This window comes from Stegodyphus dumicola, chromosome 6, assembly GCF_044657685.1.
Source record: "Stegodyphus dumicola isolate Sdum_Otavi_A_Nest chromosome 6, ASM4465768v1".
Classification (NCBI taxonomy): Eukaryota; Metazoa; Arthropoda; class Arachnida; order Araneae; family Eresidae; genus Stegodyphus; species Stegodyphus dumicola.
Window position 1 is genome coordinate 194623440 of NC_140773.1, and position 17444 is coordinate 194640883.

At 31.4% G+C, this 17444-nt stretch overlaps 2 protein-coding genes across 2 annotated transcripts in view; one reads left to right on the forward strand and one right to left on the reverse strand.

The window, feature by feature from the left end:
- Positions 1 to 9832, reverse strand: part of LOC118195452 (uncharacterized) — a 122852-nt gene extending 113020 nt beyond the window's left edge. The window contains exon 1 of the mRNA XM_035366781.2: positions 9543 to 9832. The gene's annotated coding sequence lies outside the window, so the exon portion shown is untranslated. The remainder of the gene's footprint in view (positions 1 to 9542) is intronic.
- Positions 9833 to 10023: 191 nt separating this feature from the next.
- The window catches only part of step (cytohesin steppke), a 151200-nt gene continuing 143779 nt past the window's right edge, over positions 10024 to 17444 (forward strand). Inside the window, exon 1 of the mRNA XM_035366749.2 lies at positions 10024 to 10300. Within this exon, the coding sequence (XP_035222640.1) occupies positions 10255 to 10300 (46 nt within the window). The 5' untranslated portion in view covers positions 10024 to 10254. The remainder of the gene's footprint in view (positions 10301 to 17444) is intronic.

The following is a 17444-nucleotide window of genomic DNA, read 5'->3' on the forward strand; positions in this document are numbered from 1 at the left end:
AAAATGCAAAATCTTTCAAACCTTCATTAGATCAGATGACTAATGTAACTCTCCTTCAAAATGCATAATTTTTAAAGCCATGGTTGAGCTTTACTTAATTTTAAATTCAAAGGTGTGGTGAATCATGCCAAGTTTCTTAAATATACATACGGGTCTGCCAATACTCACAGCATAAATTAAATAACTTAACTGAAATTTTTTTAATTTTCACATAAATGTAGTATATCCCAATTAAATGTATTAAAATGCATCTCTTTCTGAAAAAAAAAAAAAAAAATTAACTAATATTTTAGGAGTTAGCTAAGTCACTAGTTTTTAAATTTTGGAAACCTAATAAACTCTGATTTTAGTATAAATAAATACTCAAAATCTGAAAATGTTAATTGTAAATGATCAACTATTTTTAATATCATATGCAAGTATGTATAATTAGAAGTAATCTTATGACAACAAAACATGACACTGACATCTTCCAAAGCAGTCATTATGCAATGAATTAAACCTTTAGAGGGGGGGGGGAATTACACACACACACAGAAAAAAGAAGATTCAGTAGTAAAAGACTGTACAGGATTAAGAAATAATATATCTGTTAATTTAACACTTCTTCAGAGTGTTAGAGCACATTAGACAGAGATACAAAACAAATAGCACGATGAAAATTTTAGTAGTGCAGAGTAGGAAAATGCAACTATTATTTATGAAAACCACAATAATAAAAGATTGTAGTTTATGGAATAATGTAACTTCTTAACAGATAATATTTTTTCCCTTTTCTTTTTATTTTGTTGTTTTTGAATCAAACAAAAAAATGAAAGATGACAGAAAAAACTGAAAATAAGGAATTTAAGGACAGTATGAAAATTTAGTGAAGATAGCATGATAATTTAGATGTGCATGTGCCGCTTACAAAATTAGTTCCAAACGAATCAACTAGCACCTGAGGTCTGTCTGAAACATTTGACTTCGATATGTAGATGACAACTCAACCGAAGTGGGGGAAAACTTGTTTGGGCATCACTCAACAATTACCAATCAAAATTTCAGCTATTTTGAATGCAAATTTTCTGTTCGAAAATTATTTTTGTGACTTAATGTGACCGTTTTTGAAAAAAATGGGAAAAAAAAAAAAAAATCGAGTATCGTGCTTTCATTAGATACTTAGGGAATATGCCTACTCAGATTAAAGAGGAGTTGGACACAATGCACCATCATTTATTACGTATAAATTTTGAGCAGCTGAATTTAAATGTGGACTTACCAGCTTGGATGATGAACGTTCAGGATGGCCAAAAACTGCAACCACTAATGAAAACATTGCTGAAATCGATCAAATGGTGCTGGATGACTGTTGAATCAAGGTTAGAGAGATAACAGAAGCTATGAGCATGTCCAAAGAATGTGTCTGCCACATTTTGAGCCAAAATTTAGATATGCGCAAGCTAGCTGCACACTGGGTGCCCCGTTTGCTCACTTTGGAATAAAATCATGCCCAAATGAACATTTGCTCTGTTCTGTTGGCACAATTCATGTGAATTAAATCAGAGTTTTTTCGACTATTAATCTCTGTCAATGAAACCTGGATTCATCATTGCAGACCAGAAACAAAAACACAGTCAAAACAGTGAACTTGCAAAGGGAGAATAGGTGGAAAAAGTTGTTCCTTCTGCTGGGAAAACAATGGCAGCAATTTTCAGGGGCAGCCATGAGATTGTCTTAATAGATTACCTTGAAAAGGGAAAAACCATTACCGGAGTGTACTATGCAATATTACTGGACAAGATAAAGGCACAAATTGTGGAAAAATGACCACATTTGCAAAAGAAAAAATTTTTTGTTTCACCAAGACAATGCCCCATCTCACAGCTCAGGAGCTCAGGTTTTATAATAGCGAAAATCCATGAATTACAGTTTGAACTGCTTGACCATCTATCTTATTCGCCAGACCTGGCACCACATAACTTCCCCCCCCCCCAAGCTAAAAAAAGCACTTAGAGGACAAAGATTTTCATCAAATGAGGAGGTTATTTGTTACTTTGTTAATAACTACTTTGCAGAGAAAGAAACCACATATTAATTGGGCAGGTTAAAAGGATGGGAGCATCGCTGGAAGAAATTTATAGACTTACAAGAAGACTACGTTTCGACAATAAGGTAATTTTGGAGAAAATATCTTTTTTCTTTGTTAAGTTGGAAACTTTCCAGATGGCCCTTGTATATCTAATAGATTTTATATTTGAAGATACCTGCAAAGAAATTCAACTAAAGTGAAGTATACAGTGCATGCCAAATTTGGAGATTTTGTTGCTAGATAAAATCTGGTAACCTTACTCTTTTCAATGTTATGTAATGATTTTATTTTGGCAACCTTATATTTTTGTTAACCAAAGTAAATAGAAATATGAAATTTTCTCTCTCGGTACTATGCAATCTGTTTTTGAAGTTATTTTTTAATTCTGAAAAAGTGTATTTTTAAACAGAGAAAACAAGCCTTTGACTTTCTCAATTCTTGTTCGACCTGTATGTACTATGGTGGGAGAGTACGATTCAGGTTTTCTTCATAATTTGGAATGAAAGGGAAAAATGGCCGTATTACAATGGAGCATGGGTTTCATTGCAAAGGAGGTTGAATGTTCTGTATGCAATAATAATACACATTTTATAAAAAAGAAGAAATTATAGTTTTATTTGGAAGTTTCATATGAGAACTCTCAACTTACGACAAATTTCAGTCGTACATTACAGAGTACATACAATGCAAGATGTACAGAAATAAGCCTCAAGAACAATTTTGTCATTTATAAAGCCATAAAGAAGGTTTATTCTTTATCAGACAAATTTAAAAATTTATTGAAAAAGGCGAGTGCTGTAATTTTTGGTACTTTTCTGTTATACGAACACTACGAAAAAACATACGATATTTTTATTCAAACAGTATTAATAAATTTTAAATACATTCAATGCCTCCTCCTTATCCTTAGATAACCACAGACTGTAAAATGCAATTTGTTTCGTCTCCTCCTCTTAAAAAAAGTGCTTTTAGTCAAATAATGTGCACGAAGAAAGTCATCTATCAAAATGTTTTGTGCAGTTCTAAAAAATGGTTGCAAACCATAACACGTGGATATTTGACTCAGTTTCACTCGTAAAGTATCTGTACGAATATACTCTGATAAACTTCTTGTCGAAATACATTCAACAAAAACTGCATGGGAGGAACACATCATTTCTTCCTACTTGTCAGCAGAATAGTAAAAAAAATAATGAAATGATTTAATATAAGCTCTAGAGTTGAAATACACCCTTAAAGAATAAAGGCATCCAGCTTAACATCAAAACTGTAAATTAAATCATTTTTACTACAATGATCACTTGTTTATAAAAGACACAAGAGGTCATTATAACAGCATTAAATATACAATTTTTTCTTACTGTTTATCTACATTATTATTCACATCACGTTTACGACCTTCATTTTAATTCAATATAAATAAATTATTCTTTCCGCAATTTACCTTTAATATTAGTTTAAAACTATAGAAACAGTTCAAATATTAAATGGAGAAGAGTACTGAGCTAAAACAGCCATATTAACATTTTAAAATAAAAGAAAGGTGGAAAAAGAGTTATTCAAATATTTAACCCTTTGCGGCGCACTATACGTTAACATTGGAATTTCAACAAAAAAAGTTGTATGCAGTCTATTTAGTCATAAAGGAGTATACAGGTTAAATTTTATAAAAACTGCACTTACTGTTTATTCTGTGGGTGTTCCATGAGGTGGAACACTGCGCCGCCAGAGCTTTAAAAAGTGCAACTAAGCGAGCATTGCAGTGAAGCACGAAAATGAGTAGAAACGTTTGTATAAGAATGAAAAAACTCTGTATTATGGCAGTATACATGGTTTCCTGGGTATACACAATATTCTTGAATATATACGGATAAATGAGATAAATATCTATATACACAAGTCCTATATACAAAAATATTTACAAATTTTCCTATTTCTTAGCTTCGTGAAATTGTTCAAAGCAAGTCACACCTTTTTGATAGAAGCACAAACCAACAACGATTAAAATAATTAACTACGATTAATATTAATAATAAAGAAAAATAAGTCTATAATATATACATACACGAAAAATATCTACAAATTATTGAAAATAAACGGTAATGAGACTAAAAAGCGACAGCAAAAAATTCGTGCAGGTCTAAGTAAAGATGAGTGAAGCTACTAATAAAATTCCCGCCTAAAAAACTACTCCCAAAAAATTCGAGATGCCAATATTAGGGCTTTCATAACACAAAACACACCTCACTCCTCAATACTGCTTTATTTGAATTCATCCCCCCCCAAAACAACAGAAATAGAAAACGTAAACAACGGATGTTCTCTCCTAAGCACAGATGTTCTGATTCGTAACAGCATGAGATTGTTAAAAGCACAGTGTTCCCACTAATGGAACACCCAGTTTTATTCAATGATTCTGTGTATGGTTTTTGTATGAAAGATTGGGTAGAGTATACTTTAAGGTACCCCTTGTAATTATGGCAAAGTTATTGCTTGATTTATTGCCAAGTTGTTGTTTCATTTATGGTAGCCTGAGTAGTTGAATGTTATGGAAACCCTATTGTGGCATAATCGGGTGCATGATTCTGGGAAATTTTGAATTACGGGATGTTTTGTAAGCGATTTTGTGGTGTGTGTTAAAACTGTTTAGATGGATTTGAATGGGTTTGTAGGAAGAAAGGTTCAGATGGTCACTATGTGAAGCGTTCGATCAGAAAGAGTATCTGGTTTGAAAAAAGTCATTTGAGTATGATTGATATTTTGATTTTTACGTGGCTCTGGATGTACGAAGCGAACTCGAAAATCATGGTAAGTGAATATTTGCTTTTGGTAGTGCTTAAATGTATAACATGCTTTTCCTTTTTTATGTTATTTTATTGTTTGGTTTAAAATGTATTTTTTGTTTGCCTATATTGTAGACTTTGGTGCTCCTTTGACTTTTTAAGTGAAAATATATTGATGTGTACATGGACAAAGTAAAGGGAGTGCGCAATGCAAGTTTGTGCAATTCCGGGATTTTTTTTTAAATGAAAATAGGTCGACGTGTACATGGATGAAGTTAAAAGAGTGCACAATGCCATTTTTGTGCAATTAGGGGATTTTTTTAAGTGAAAATAGGTCGACATGCACATGGATAAAGTCAAAGGAGTGTGCAATGCCATTTTTGTGCAATTCGGGGGGGGGGGTTAAGTGAAAATAAGTCGATGTGTACATGGATATCGAGTTTGTGCAATTGTTTGTCTTGTTATTTTGGCTCAAAAATCGGCGCTTCGCAAGCCAAAATAATGAGTCAAAGCATTGCACAAAATCGGTATCCATGTACCGCCAAGGGATACCCTAAACTATACTCTTACCGAAAGATTAAAAAAAATATAGAACAAATAATTTGGAGTACAGCCAGCAAAATTATGCCTAATTTTTTTTTCCAAATAAAATTTTGGCTTTAGTGTTGTAGAATTGGGTGCCCCTTCGATTGGCGACATTTTTTAAAAAATTTTGCCGATAAAACCTCACTTCTGGTTACCACGATAGTTTAAACGTCGTTTTAGCTTCCCGATTTTATTTAAATGAAAACAGATTGATGTGTACTTGGACATATTTAAGGCAGTGCGCAATGCCTAGTTTGTGCAATCCTAGGATTTTTTTAAAGTAAAAACAGATCGATGTGTACATGGACACAGATCTTATGCAATTCTACGACTTCTTATTTTGGTTTTGTGTAGCGGCCATCTTGAAATTGTGACTTCCTGGCACCAATCTTGGCGTCATAAAAGAATCAATAAACAAGGGGCACCCATTTGTAAATTTTTACCAAAATTTTTTATATCATTAAAAAAATAGAGAAAATTACTTGAAAAAAAGTGGATTTTAATAACACATAATAAATTAAAATTCTGTGTCTCCTTGTGATATGCTGCTATCTACTGTTTAAAAAGAAAAGTTCAAAGTATATTATAAAAGCATTTTTACCTATTTAGGTTAAATTTAAAGGTTTCAGAAGCAATTCAATTTGGATGTTTCATGTAGTGGAACACTGAGCGGTTGATCTTTACATTATGGTAACTTGGCGATTTTTGGCGAAAATTTGGCGACCAACTCTCCTACAGCAACCCTCTATTTTTTTTTTCCCGCCGCCATTTTGTCTTCACGAAGTAAAGACATGTTTCTTTTCTTTTTATCTACTGAACACTTCTTCCAACATTCTACTAGCCGAATTACACTTATGCTAGAAATTTTATCTAACAAAACTGCTTAATCATGACAAATATTCACTGCAAAATTGGGGAAAAAAACACAATACCATACTCCTTACGCGTTCTTCAAAATAACACATACACATAAACCATGTACACGTCGACTTATTTTTACTTAAAAAAAACATCCCAGAATTACACAAAAATGGCATTGCGCACACTCTTCATTATATCCATGTACACTGCTTTTTTCTCATAAATTAGAAAAATTTCACGAAAATACATGACAATTTTCTGAATCTTTAAACCCGGTAAAAAGAACATATATGAAATTACCTGATCGCGAAAAAGTATATACCCTTTCCAAATATGAACATTTCCACATATAAAATAAATAAAATATCCAAAAACTTTTATCTCTAAATCATCTATTATATTATAAACGTCACCAACGAATTCATACCGCAAGCATTACAAATACTTAGTGTCAAATATTTAAATTATTTCCATGCACGTTTACTTCAACTAAAACGTATACCAAATTCCTACAAACATAAAATTCACAAAGTAACTATCATTTAATTAAAATATCACTAAACCATGTACACGTCGACTTATTTTTACTTAAAAAAAAAATCCCAGAATTGCACAAAAATGGCATTGTGCACACTCTTCACCATATCCATGTACACTCCTTTTTTCTTATAAATTAGAAAAATTTCACGAAAATGCATGACAATTTTCTGAATCTTTAAACCCGTTAAAAAGAACATATATGAAATTACCTAATAACGAAAAAGTATATACCCTTTCCAAATATGAACATTTCCACGTATAAAATAAATAAAATATCCAAAAACTTTTACCTTTAAATTAACTATTATATTATAAACGTCACCAACGAATTCATACCGCAAACATTACAAATACTTAGTGTCAAATATTTAAATTATTTCCATGCACATTTACTTCAACTAAAACGTATACCAAATTCCTACAAACATAAAATTCACAAAATAACTATCATTTAATTAAAATACAATTAAATTCAAAAACCCTACTTAAAATATAAATAAGCACATACATTAAATTAATAACAATTAGCTTACAATCCTAATTACTTTAAACTAAATCATTGCTAATAACAATTTTCCCAATAATACCAAATTACTTTACTTCCACCTTACATTTAGAACAATGCATAAAAATAACATCCTCAAATAATTAAAAATACTAACTTACCTAATCTTCTTCAGAATCTTGATTACGTGTCCGATAAACTTTTCTTATTTCTGTTTCAGGATCTTTAAAATCATACTTATAGTTCACAGCAAGGTACCAGGTAAAATAAATAACTTAATAAAACATCTTTACTTCTATCTCGCACAACCTTAAAGAAACACTTATTACTACCCCTTTCAATCCCACTAAATACCCATTTTGAATTCACTTTAGTTAGGGCCATGGCATCCAAAAATTTATGAACACTGTTTCACACAACACAGAATAAAGCCAAATACAAAATTTCCAGATTTTTTCCCGATTTCCCCCCTTTTCCGATTAAAGAACCGTAATTCGTCCATTAATATCACATGATCTCTCATTTCCCTCACACAAAATAATGCGTAATCGGAACTGAGTACTGCTCACAAGTCCCAGGTAGTAACCTTTATCGCCTCCAAAATGTCGCCAAACTACCAGTTACCATATTCTAAAGATCAGCCCACTGAGCCACAAAGGGATTGCTTTATTTTAAATCCTAGCAGCCTTAACATCCAAAAAAAAAAAAAAAAAAAAAAGTACTGTGTGAAACGTGAGGATTTTTTATGAAATATGAAATTTCTACAACAAATAGTTAGTTTACTAACCAAATATTTATGTACTACTAAAAGTTAACAACACAAACTGGAAGCATAGTTGAAATATTAAGGGAAGGAAATAAATCATTTTTACAGCCATTCTAACACTTTGAAAGAGAAGAAAAAAAGGTGCTTAACATATTAATGCCACAGCAACTGTGCTAATGCACCAATAAAGAGTAATCCTGTTGTTCAGACGAATTGTGTATTCGGATATGTAAGTACAATATATTCGGATATGTAAGTATAATATATTGGATTCCTTTTTGCCTTGTTGTTTGCTGATTTTTGACGCCATTTTTTTGTGCTACGAAATGTGTCTTTGGTATTTGCCAAACACAGAAGAAGATGCAATTTTATTTTTTCAGGAGCGAAATATTTTACAAAAAAAATTAAAATGTACCAATTTGCATGATATGAAACTTTATTTTGGTAAATGGGGGGACAGCAAGACATCATTTAGAATCTTATTTAGCAGGGTTCATATGGTGACAGCATCAGGTCAAAGAAAATAAAGTGCTTTGAATCTATGTTAAACTCTATATCCACCCATTTTCCACCAAAATCTGATTGACTACTTTGATTTTAAATGAAGTGTTTGATTTTAAATAAAGTCTTTTAATTTACGATTTGTCGCAAAAATTTTAGGTGTAGATTGGTGGCACTTAAAAACCGCCAAATCTGCAGCTGCAGTGGCATTAATACATAAGTATCAGAAAAAATTAAGCAGATAGCTGTTTAAGCAATTAAAACAATAAAATTACTTTATTTCACTAAATATATGAATCTAAGCATTAAAAAATTCAACAATTTATTTTCCTAAACATTTTTTTTTTTTTTTTTCAAGTTAAGTAATGAATTTACCATGTGTCTAAATACTTTACTATTTAGCTTTAAATTCTGCAAATAAATTTATGAAGCTAATCCCGGCGTTTACTAAATCATCGCGTATACGTCTTTGCTAAAAAAATCATAACTCTTAAAAGCAAAGATATTAATATAAATACCACAAACACGAAAAATGATCCAAAATCATCAAAATAGATATCAGCCTAATATACATGTAATACACGCACAATTCGAAGTTATGCTTTCAATATTGTCAGGAATAAAATTATAGTAAATGAATAAAAATTTTCTACACGAAGATAAAATTAAACATTTAATATTAATCGAGTAAATCTCTTCAAATTGTGAGTATATGCATTTAATACCAGAACGCAATAACTGTTTAACGTTACTATGGCATTTTTGTAAACGCCCTTTGTTTACACAAATGACACAACTAAGTTAGTTCACAGCACAGCATAAAAAACCAGAACTCAATAAACGAAACGCGATATGTAGATGATATGGATAATTTAAAATCTTTCCTCGAGAAAATAAACACATAAATTTATGCAAACAAATTTTGCTTACATGAATATTTTAGGCCATGGAGCTTTCATTGTGAAATTACATCTAAATGTTTTCCATAGAACTTCTAACATATTGTTATGTTATTCTAATATTTTAACATGTAGTCAAATGAAAGGTGGTATATCAATCATCACTTATAAGTGAGATAAACACCTGCACACAATACAATAACATATCGCCGTTATTCACGACGGAACAACATAAAGACATCTGTCCGTAATCACGCAGAGATAAATTGCTACTTCTTCTGATGAATGTGGTCAATGGATATGGCATGACTACTACATTTGTATAAATATATATGTTATAAGTAAAGATTAGTAGATTAATTCAGTTGGCTATCAAGTGCCAGTAAAATTTTTAAAAAACATTTTCCACGAATTTACTACTGCGAGTTAAAGAAACTAACACAAAATAAAGAAAGCAACTAACAGTAAGCAATGAAACATCTCAACTCTTCGTTTTAAATGTCTTTCAGTTGTTTGCTGCTGATCATGTAATTACGGAAACTAGTAAATATAAGTTCTGCTGATTCTCAATTTCTTCTTCTCTCTCACGAAACTAATTTTTAGTCCTATGAATGGATTTTTTTCTGAAGATATATACTCGTCTTCTTTAACTGTATCTAATGATTTCTGTATTCTTGTTTTCTCACATAATAAATATTTTAACATAGTAATGCATATATGTCCCATGTAATTTACTGAACAAAATGAGCATAGCAATGAGAAATCATACGGAAGGTTTTCCTAATAATGGTAAGTATTATTATATTTTTTTGTCAAATCTATGCTGAAGCTCAGCGAACTTCATTATTTGTTTTGAAGCGATGTATTGCTTAATTTTTAATTTTAGGCCCATAGTATGAGTAATTTTTATTTTCCTGCACATTTTGTGCCTGTTCCATCATAATTTGTTTATATTAAAATTAATTACCGAATGAAATTTTCTGACTTTGGTAATTATGGGTAGGCGTATGTGTAAGGTAATTTTTTAATAAAATTCACCCAATAATTTCTGGTTTAAGATTGCCTACAGAGGTTTCTTAAAAGTGATTATCAAAAACTGAATGAAAATTTTGATATGTTTTGGTTCACGAGGAAGAGATTCTTTATCAATTCAGAGAGTTTTATGACTATCAATGTTATTAAATAGTATAGTTATCTCTAAACTTGAAGATTTTTATATTTATAATTAAATTATTAATTATCGCCATTAAAATCGTTATTTTGAAAATTTTCCTGTAATAAAATTTTGTAACTATCAAATAGAAGAGAAAAACGCCAGTTTAAAAATTGGCAAAAAGGGCAGCTTAGTGTAGATTTTGAATTTGAAGCAATTTTTTGTTTGCTCTTGGAGGAAGCAAGGGACATGTATCTGATTGTCCTCAAAACCAACCAAGTTTCTTAAAGTCTGCCCCAAATTAAGTTGCACTTTTGCTTAATTATAGGTAATTTAGATTATTTGAATGTGGCAAAGCACATGAGGGCCATCTGCCTTAATTTAACATAAAAATGATCAATATATTAAAAAAAATTATGATTTTAAAGGATAAGTTTTCTAACTTAAATTGACTATAAGTTAATCTATCAACTATAAAAGTAAAATCTTATATGCTTTAATCAGCTTTTTTTTTTTCTATGGGTGCAGGGGGGGGCGAATTGTTAATTTGTAATCATTTTTAAAGAGAATGAAGATCCATTTCCAAATTAACTTTTATCATTATCTTGAAATAAAAGTTGTTCTATACATTTATAGTAATTTAAAATGAAAATTACACAGCAATCAACATTGCTTGTATACATATAATAAATACATCCATTCATATATACTTTTTAATCAACAAGGTAATTCTTTTACCCGTTTCCTAAAAACAGAGTATACTACACAGTTTTGCTTTTCAATATTCAGGAGGGGGGGGGGAAGAGAGAGCAAAATTACCCAAGAAAATGTACTTATCTTAGTGTTTCTAATCTTATTCTGTTAATTAAATGAAATTTCTGAAATGATAAGCATACTATTATTGTTTAAATATTAAGCTATTATAATTACTGCTACTTTCTTTTTAAAGTGGCTGTTGCATACACTCTGGTGAAATACAGCAACATTTAAAATTAATCTGGCAAAAATTAGAAAATGCTGTATCAGTCTTCAAAATATAAAAAACCATAATGCATGTGGGAGGGAATGACATTTGTCTATCTTTATCAAGGCCATAATTTTGCATTTCCTATTGTCATGTAATCAAATATTTTCTCTGGACATTCATATTGTAACCACATAAATTCTTTTAAATATAAATCCAATGTTGATGAAAAAGTGGGGACCCTTTCCCCCCCCCCCCCACTTGGTTGTATTCCAGAATCATTCACGTTTTACCAAAATCTGGATCCACAGAGTTGGATACTTGCCAGCAATCCGAATATATTGTACTTATATATCCGAATACATGTACATGTTCTTTTGTAATCTTCATTAAGAGTTTTGGTGCCTCTCTTCAGTATTTGCATAAGGAACAGTCGTTTATTTTCTTGCAAATAACAACCAGAACCTATTGCTTTGGCAAAATTTTTTTTCTGCTTGACCAATAGACTTTCATCACTCCCAGTCATATTTTTCAGGTGTACGAATTTTACCTTTCAAAGTTTTGATCAAAAACAAACAAACTCCTGTCATATAATTGTTCTTATCAATTGCTCTGTTTTCACCCATATATAACTCTCTATTGCAATATCTGATAGAAGTTAGCTCTTCAGCATGACATTATGAAAAGTGGTAAGAAAAAGAATCTTTGAATCATAAAATGAATAATCAGGACAACAAACATGATTTTTTTTTCACTGCAGTTTTTTACATTGCATCTCTAAGTACTTTTTCTTAATAAATAATTTTATTTGAAGGTAATTTTTGCACTTTCATGCAATATGCTTTTTTTTTTTTTTTTTTTTTTACTTCTGCCCCCTTGAAAAAAAACACCAGTTTCTTTTTCAACCCCCTTCCCCAGATGATGTAAAGTTAAATATGGATAACATTTTAGAAGAGGGAAAATAATGAAGATTGCAAAAGAATGAATGATGTCAGAGAAAAAACTTCTAGTGTTTATTTTCCAATTGGTGGAAAGTTAAAAGTGATTAACATTAAAAAAAAATAATTAATGAAAGAGCGATATCATGCAGTGTAAAGTAAGTATGAAAAATCAAATATGTTGCATATTATAAATGTAACAAAATGGTGATCGTTTTAGAAGAAAAAAGAAATACTGAATCGATGATACCACCATTGTAATCAAAATAGTCTGAAAATTAAATTCATTGCAGGTTAGTAATCTGGGAATTAAATTTTCCAAGTCTGTCTAATAATCGATTTTTGATAAATGACCACAGTGATCACTTTAATGAGGACGTATCTAGCTTTAAGTAATAGTAGTTATTTCTTCTATTAACAAAAGCTCTAAAATTCAATAAGATTTCTGCATTACAGATTATGTCCTTATCATTAATGCAGTTGCATTCAGTGAATTTGTGTGCTAGTCATCAACTACTTTGCTGTTGGGCAATAGAAATTTATCTATAAAATAATTAGGATCAATAAGCTTAATTTTTCATTTTCTGAAATGGAGAAATTTTTCAGATAAGAATAGGTTCACACATATTTTAAATAAATATATTGTGGTGGATAATTCTCAAATTTCAATACAGTCAACTAATGCATTTAAAATGCTTTAACTGTGATGCTCTTGCTTCTTAAGTAAGTATGGTGTAGGCATTCATGGCTTTGATTTAGGAAATCCATTTTTCACTGCATCCCCCAGCATTTTTTTTTTTTTTTTTTTTTTTTTTTTGTAAAAAGACTTCTCTCAATTTAGCTCACATTCATATCATGTTGCTGTATATACTACAAGTATTTGGCATTTAGTGAAGAAAACAAAGCTTCTGAATATCTTTAATTAATTTTTTGCACTATTTACTAATAGTTATTGATTATGAGAGTATGGCTTTTATATAGTTAACAAAATCATTGTTTATCCTTAATAAATAGTTGAATTGCTATTTCTTCAACCCTTGTATATCTACCCTGAAGTGGCACTGAATTAGGGATAGACAGGGCTATGCAAATTTTGTAATGCTCTGCCACATTTATGCTCATGTGAGGGCTTTGATAACAGCTTAATTAGCTAGAATTATGACTGTTGTTAATTAGTCATTATAGTTGCCAGCATGTGTAAAACATCTGATTTAGATACCTTCAATAGCGGACAGATAGTAGGTGCTTGGCGCATGGGCCGTTCAATTTCCAAAATCGTCAGAGAGCTAGGATTTTTAAGGTCAACAGTGTCAAGAGTGTAACGAGAATACACTGATGATGGGTAAAACTAGCGATGGGACAAATTGCAAGGAATAATTAGTCTTGAACAAGCATGGTGGGAGAAGGTTCAGCTGTACTGTACACCGCCAGCAAAACCAAACATTAGCTCAAATTACCACCCAGCTGAATCAGGATGACAGTCGTATAGTCAATGAACTGATCATGCAACGCTCGCTTCACCATATGGGCTTCGGAAGCCATAGAATGTCATTGCTGAATGCATGTGATCAAGCTGCACTTCATGCCTGTGCAAGAGAACACAGAGAATAACTTCTAAAAGGTTAGAAACGAGTAGCATGGAGTCATGAATCTCGAATCCAACTACTTAATACTGACAGGAGGCAAAGAATTGGATGTCAGGCTCATAAAGCATTGGATCCTGCACACCAGGTTAAAACTGTACAAGGCAATGTCAGCTCAGTCATAGTCTGGGGGGTTTCCTCTCAGCAGTTCTTGGAATCTTTGGTACTTGTACCAACCTCCCTCGGCACGTGGAGTTGCTGGGCAATCATCTCCATTCACTTACGTCGTCCTGTCATTCATATGAATATGGAGCATTCTAGCAAGATAACTGCACCTGTCACAGGTCCCAGTTGGCTACTGCCTGGTTGGATGACCATTCCTCTGATTTCTCTGTCGTGAATTAGCTATCTAGAAGTCCTGACTTAAAGCCTATTGAGCACCTTCCAGATGTTTTGGAGAAAGGTGTGAAACCACATCACCGAACACTAATTACCATTCCTGAATAATAGATAGCTCTAGCAGATATTTGGCAAGCCATTTCACAGAATGCTTCTGCAAACTTATTGAATCTATGCCTCATCATATGCAGCCATTATCAATGCCAGAGAAGGCCCAACTCGTTATAGACTTGCTATCCCTAATTCAGTGATACTTCAGTGTATATATATGTATACATACATATAAATTTAATTATTAATTTTCTGTTTTTGATTATCTTCTAGGAAAGGAAGTGTAAAGCTATTACTAATTAAAGCTAGGAAATGTTTTAAAACTTAAGAGGACTGTTATAAAACTATTAAAAACTTGTAATAAAAGAAGTTTAATATTTGTATCGGTATGCCTCTCAAGTCTGCATTTTAAAATAAGAAAGAAGAATAGTACATACATAAAAAATAAGGTAGAACAACAGGTATATTAAAAAAAGTAAGTAAATCACTGCTGGTTTCCTTGAAAGTGCTGGCTTATCAAAGGGAATAGCACTCCAAAAAATAAAAGGAAAAGATTAGTACATACATAAAAATAAGGTAGAATAATACATATATAAAAGAGTAAGTAAATTATTGCTGATTTCGTGGAAGAGTACTGACTTATTAAAGAGAATTACTGACTTATTAAAGTACTGAGAGTACTGACTTATTGAAGAGAGTGTTTAGAATTAGCACTATACCCAGAAATCCGCAATAATTTTCGTATGATCACAAATCTTTTTATATTTGAATGAATTCTTTTAATCATGAGAAACTAATATATAAAATTTGGAGATAATATTATTCAAACACGATGGTGATTTTCCGGCATGATAAAAATGCATATATGTAAAAAAGATTGTTATAAAAAACAATGGGGAGTTTAGAAATATTAATTACCCATTGGGGTACTTACGTATTAACGCAACCAGGCCAAAATTCGCATAAATCGCCAAATTTGGCGACCCTACGTGTTACTATTATACTATTATTATATCGAACGAACGTACTTGTAAAAATTCTCATATAATGAAACTGTATTTTGGAAAGTAAATCTTCTGGAAATGTAACGTCGAAGAGTGCAATCAACATTTGGGTGTGAGAAACGGAAATTGGTTTGAAGGTAGCCGAATTTCATTTGTGACACCGGTGCGCTTCATTTATTGTTGGTGTAAAAAGTTAACCTCAATTAAATTTTCTGCAGAAGAGATGGGAATTGCTGACAGAACTGTTATAGATTGGAATAATATACATGCGGGAGATATGTGCCTTTGAAATGGATTAAAAAGAAATGATAAAAATGCATATATGTAAAAAAGATTGTTATAAAAAACAATGGGGAGTTTAGAAATATTAATTAAAAATTGGGGGAGATATGTGCCCTTGAAATGAATGAAAAAGAAATGATAAAAATGCATATATGTAAAAAAGATTGTTATAAAAAACAATGGGGAGTTTAGAAATATTAATTACCCATTGGGGTACTTACGTATTTAACGCAACCAGGCCAAAATTCGCGTAAATCGCCAAATTTGGCGACCCTACTTACGGCAGCCCTACGTGTTACTATTATATTATTATTAAATCGAACGAATGTACTTGTAAAAATTCTCATAAAATGAAACTATTTTGGAAAGCAAATCTTCTGGAAATGTAACGTCGAAGAGTGCAATCAACATTTCGGTGTGAGAAACGGAAATTGGTTTGAAGGTAGCCGAATTTCATTTGTGACAGCGGTGCGCTTCATTTATTGTTGGTGTAAAAAGTTAACCTCAATTAAATTTTCTGCAGAAGAGATGGGAATTGCTGACTAAACTGTTATAGATTGGAATAATTACATGCGGGAGATATGTGCCCTTGAAATGGATGAAAAAGAAAGAAAGCAAATAGGCGGCGAAGGACTTATTGTGGAAATAGACGAAAGTTTATTTGTAAAAATGGCGTTAATCGTCTGTTAATGGCGAAGACGGTTTTCAATCAGTGCTAAAAGCAATAGCCAAACGATTTCCGCCGAAAAATTATTCTGCAACTTATTCAAATTCGAAACCGGAAGGGTTTAATTGCTATTTTATATTTTAAAACAAAATAATATAAAAAACTGTATTAAAAATTATCTGTAATTAATATATGTACGTTTTCTTTATATTTATACTTTTTTACTCAAACTTGCAAATCGCGCCAACCTGGTTGCGATAATACGCAAGTACCAAAATGGGCAATGCATTTGACAACATATGTATATATATTTGTGTTTATGTGAGCATCTGTCAGTTGTAGTTTGATTAGCAACAAAGGTGTAATACTTGTATATTATTATTATTATTTAAGAAGATTTTTTCCAGAATTGATGAATATTTGTAAATACAGAGTTTTCTGTGTGTTAATTTATTGCTGTTAATTTTGTGTTTAGAATATTTTTGACAATTTTCTAAACTGCTTTAAGATTTGCAGTGATTAAAGAAAATTTAAGAAAGGCGTAAACACTAACCAAAAGCTTTTGTAATGTAAAATGTGTATTTGAACTTTCTCATTATTTGCATTTCCAATTTTGACATTTGCTAGAATTGGCATGCTTTTTCTGTACTTTCAAATATTCACATGACATTAGCCAACCCATGAATGTGTGTACTGCACATATGGGTTTAAGTACATGTATATTTACACACTTTGTAGTTATTTTGCTGATATAAATGTTAGCTACATAGATTGTTACCGTTTCTCATGAAAAGTCTTGTTTCGTATAAAATACTCCTTTCTGTGATTGATTAATACTTGTGAGTTATATGTAAATATAGTCAAATAAATATTTTTTCACCAATTCGCAAAG